This window comes from Rutilus rutilus, assembly GCF_951802725.1.
Source record: "Rutilus rutilus genome assembly, chromosome: 18".
NCBI lineage: Eukaryota > Metazoa > Chordata > Actinopteri > Cypriniformes > Leuciscidae > Rutilus > Rutilus rutilus.
In genome coordinates this window covers 20,448,101-20,451,604 of record NC_140231.1, presented here as the reverse complement: position 1 = coordinate 20,451,604, position 3,504 = coordinate 20,448,101, and the positions used below count along the sequence as shown (strand labels likewise).

Genomic DNA, 3,504 nt, shown 5'->3' with positions numbered 1-3,504 from the left:
TCCCGCCCTGCAGGCCAGGCTGCTGTCGGTCTAAGTTTACCAGTATTATCTGACCTGATGCGTCAGCTCAGAATGCTGCGTCTACTGAGCACAGCTCAATGTTCGACAGTAAAAAAGTAGCAGCACGAGATGTGCCTGGGCAAACTGTGTAAGACCCACATTCCCCCATCAGTTCAGGCCGTACCCCGCCCTGTCTGTATGATGAAATTCGCGTCTCAGCGACGCTACCATATGTGGAAGAGTGCGGCTTCGCCCCTCCCTCTTCCTGGACTCCCTGTGAGTTCCCTGAGTGATTGTGCACTATATGTACCCCGGGCTTTCTCCCTTGGGTCTTTGGTGTCAGATCTCAGCATGCACGGCGTTTTGCATTGGGTCCCCTAGCGTAAGATATCTTACGCAGTACGAGAGACCTCTCGTAAGAGAACGTACTCGGTTACTAACGTAACCTCGGTTCTCTCTAGAAGAGGGAACGAGTACTGCGTATCTTGCCGTGCATGCACACGCTCTGGTTGCTTCGATGATGAAAAACCAGATAATAGCTGCCTGCGAGCGGTATTTATAGGCCTAGACCACGCCCATTTCGGCGGGACGTGACGCAGCGGGCGCGAAGTGCCCTGATTGGGTCTGGCGTCACGCCAGGCCTCGCTCGATAGGCTGCTGCAGTTGCCGCAGAGCAGCCAATAGGCGCGCGAGCTGTCTCGCCTATGTCTGCATGCTGCCGCAACGCGTTTTGCATTATTACAAAATTAAGGATAATTTTTGGCTTCAATATCTCGCGGAAAAAGGATTTTCCCCTAGCGTAAGATATCTTACGCAGTACTCGTCCCCTCTTCTAGAGAGAACCGAGGTTACGTTAGTAACCGAGTACGTTTTCTCCAGAGCGGCTATATATATATATATATATATATACTTAAGCTTGACTGTGACGCTATTTTCTTCTGGAAACAAACTTTGTTGCATTATTTTCCTGTTATCTCTGTAAAGTTGCTTTGAACAATCTGTATTGTAAAAAGCGCTATATAAATAAATGTGACTTGACTTGACAGTTGATGTAAAACTTTAGACAAACTATTTTTAAAAACACTCCAATCATTTCTACAGTTTACTTGTACATTTGTTGTGATTTACATCTTGGTTGAACTATATAGTTAAAAGAAAAAAGGCCTCCAGAGCTTATTGAAATTCCCCCAAGTTTTATTTGGTAGAGCCTCAGAGAACTTAAACTGCGCAAGTTATTTATAAGCAGGTGAGTCCATAGTACTTCCACTTAATAAATGTGAGCGTGCAAGATCACAACTCAAGGCAAGTCAGTGATAATTGTTGACTGGTGTTTACTCTTATTGTGTGTTAAAAGCATGTATGCCGTATCTTTACATTTATATTTTCAAATTAAACAGATACAGTTGTTGTTTTTAATTGCAACATTTTGAGGGCATTTGTAATGTGCATACATGTGCATACGGACACATGTAAGCTTAAAAAACTTAAATATATGATGAATAATATGACAAATTTTGCAACCTACACTCTGATGGAACCACAGGATGCTAAATCATACAGGTATATTTATTTCACATGCTTGTTTTCCCTCTATGTTATGATACTGTTTGTGAACATTTGGCTCATTGTGGTCATTGTCTTGGAGAGAGCCCTTCATGAACCAATGTACATTTTTCTGTGCAATCTCTGTGTAAATGACCTTTTTGGAACAGCAGCATTTTATCCTAAAATATTGCATGATTTAATAATGAATTCATATATTATTCCATCTTACATGTGTGCGTTCCAGGCCTTTGTTGTTTATACTTATGTTATGTGTGAATATTGTACATTAGCAGTGATGGCATATGACAGACATGTGGCCATATGTCGACCTTTAGACTATCACTCAAAGATGAACAAATATTCTTGCAGCATATTACTTGGCTTATGTTGGATCATACCATCTCTTACTATGTTCATTGCAGTTTTCTTGTCAAATAGGTTGGTACTATGTAAAAATCATATTGACAAACTGTATTGTGACAACTGGTCAATTGTAAAACTCTCATGTGGATCAACCTTTATCAATAACCTTTATGGATTTATTTTTATTTCATTGTATTTTGGCCTTGTGATTGTAATTATGGTGTCCTATATTAAACTTATCATTGCATGTAAAGCATCATTGGAATGCAGAAGGAAGTTTTGGCAAACATGTGTGCCTCATGTACTTTCACTGATAAATCTTACTGTTGCAATACTTTTCGATAACATCTATAACAGATATGGATCTAGTGATTTCCCTGCAAACCTGCGTAATTTTTTGGCTATAGAAATGATTATTGTGCCACCTCTTTTCAATCCTGTAATCTATGGCTTAAAACTGACAGAAGTTCGCAAAAGAATCCTAAAATTATGCATGAATTGTACTAAAAAATGACAGTATGAAGTATGTTGGGTCAAGAAAAAATAAAAGTAAAATGAGTGATGCTTTTATCTTTTCATTATGCTGCAAATCCTATTAATATTTTAGTAAGTGCTAATGTACACTGAGTGTTGACATTCACAAAATACATCTTGACAAGGGGCCCTATCATGCACCCGGGCGCAATGCAGCGCCTGGCACAACACAAGTGTTTTTTACTAGTTTCAGCCTGACGTGGTTATCATTTATCACACTCTGCTTATTACACACACAGGGACACGCATCAGCACACAAACAAGCCAAATATTAAAAATAAAAGGATTACGATGTAAAGATTATTATTGTGTAGATAAAGATATGGTGGGCTTTAACCCCGCACACCAGCAGATCTGTTCCCTCTCTGGAGAAGCGTTCAGTCTTTCCGCTTGCAAATTCCGCCATGGTGCGACCGCAACTGGCTTTTAAAGGGAATGGGAGATGGGACTCTGATTGGTTTATTGCACGTTATGCCCAAAATACACCCAATACTCATTAAGAGGATAGAGACCAACCATTTTTCCCGTCATTAAACATGCCCTAACTGCACTTGCACCATGCGCTTTATACCATGCGCTTAGATCGTTAAAATAGGGCCCAATGTATTCATCAGGACTTTTAGTATCCTGTAGGGGTTTACTTTGTAATGACTGTCTGACTGTATATTTTTCCCCAACGTATTACACAACTACTTATCAAATACACACACACAAAAATTCATGGATATGAAATATTTGAGTTTAAATAATAATAATAATAATAATAAAAATTAAATCTTACTTGTATATTATATTGCCGGCATTTTGACAGTCAAAAATAGTCTCCGAATGCAACGTAACAGGGAGGAGAGTAAAGATGGAATGCTCCTAAAGCTTAGTTCAATATAAATTCACTGATAATTTGTTGATTTGTTGTTAGTGAAAATCAATATTGACCTTGTATTTGAAAAAGGATGCTCATATAAGAAGTCAGTTCATTCACATTTGGAGATAGACTATTTTTGACTGTCAAAATGCCGGCGGACACAGCTACAGTGAGTTGTTCAAAATCTTTATTTTTAG

The 3,504-nt window shown here is 39.0% G+C and overlaps 1 protein-coding gene across 1 annotated transcript; it reads left to right on the top strand.

The window, feature by feature from the left end:
• Positions 1-1,495: 1,495 nt before the first annotated feature.
• LOC311277654 (olfactory receptor 5K1-like) lies at positions 1,496-2,422 on the top strand (the record flags this gene model as incomplete). Its single annotated transcript, XM_084388023.1, has 1 exon — positions 1,496-2,422. One exon carries the CDS (start codon positions 1,496-1,498, stop codon positions 2,420-2,422), a length of 927 nt encoding a protein of 308 aa, XP_084244149.1.
• Positions 2,423-3,504: the final 1,082 nt, after the last annotated feature.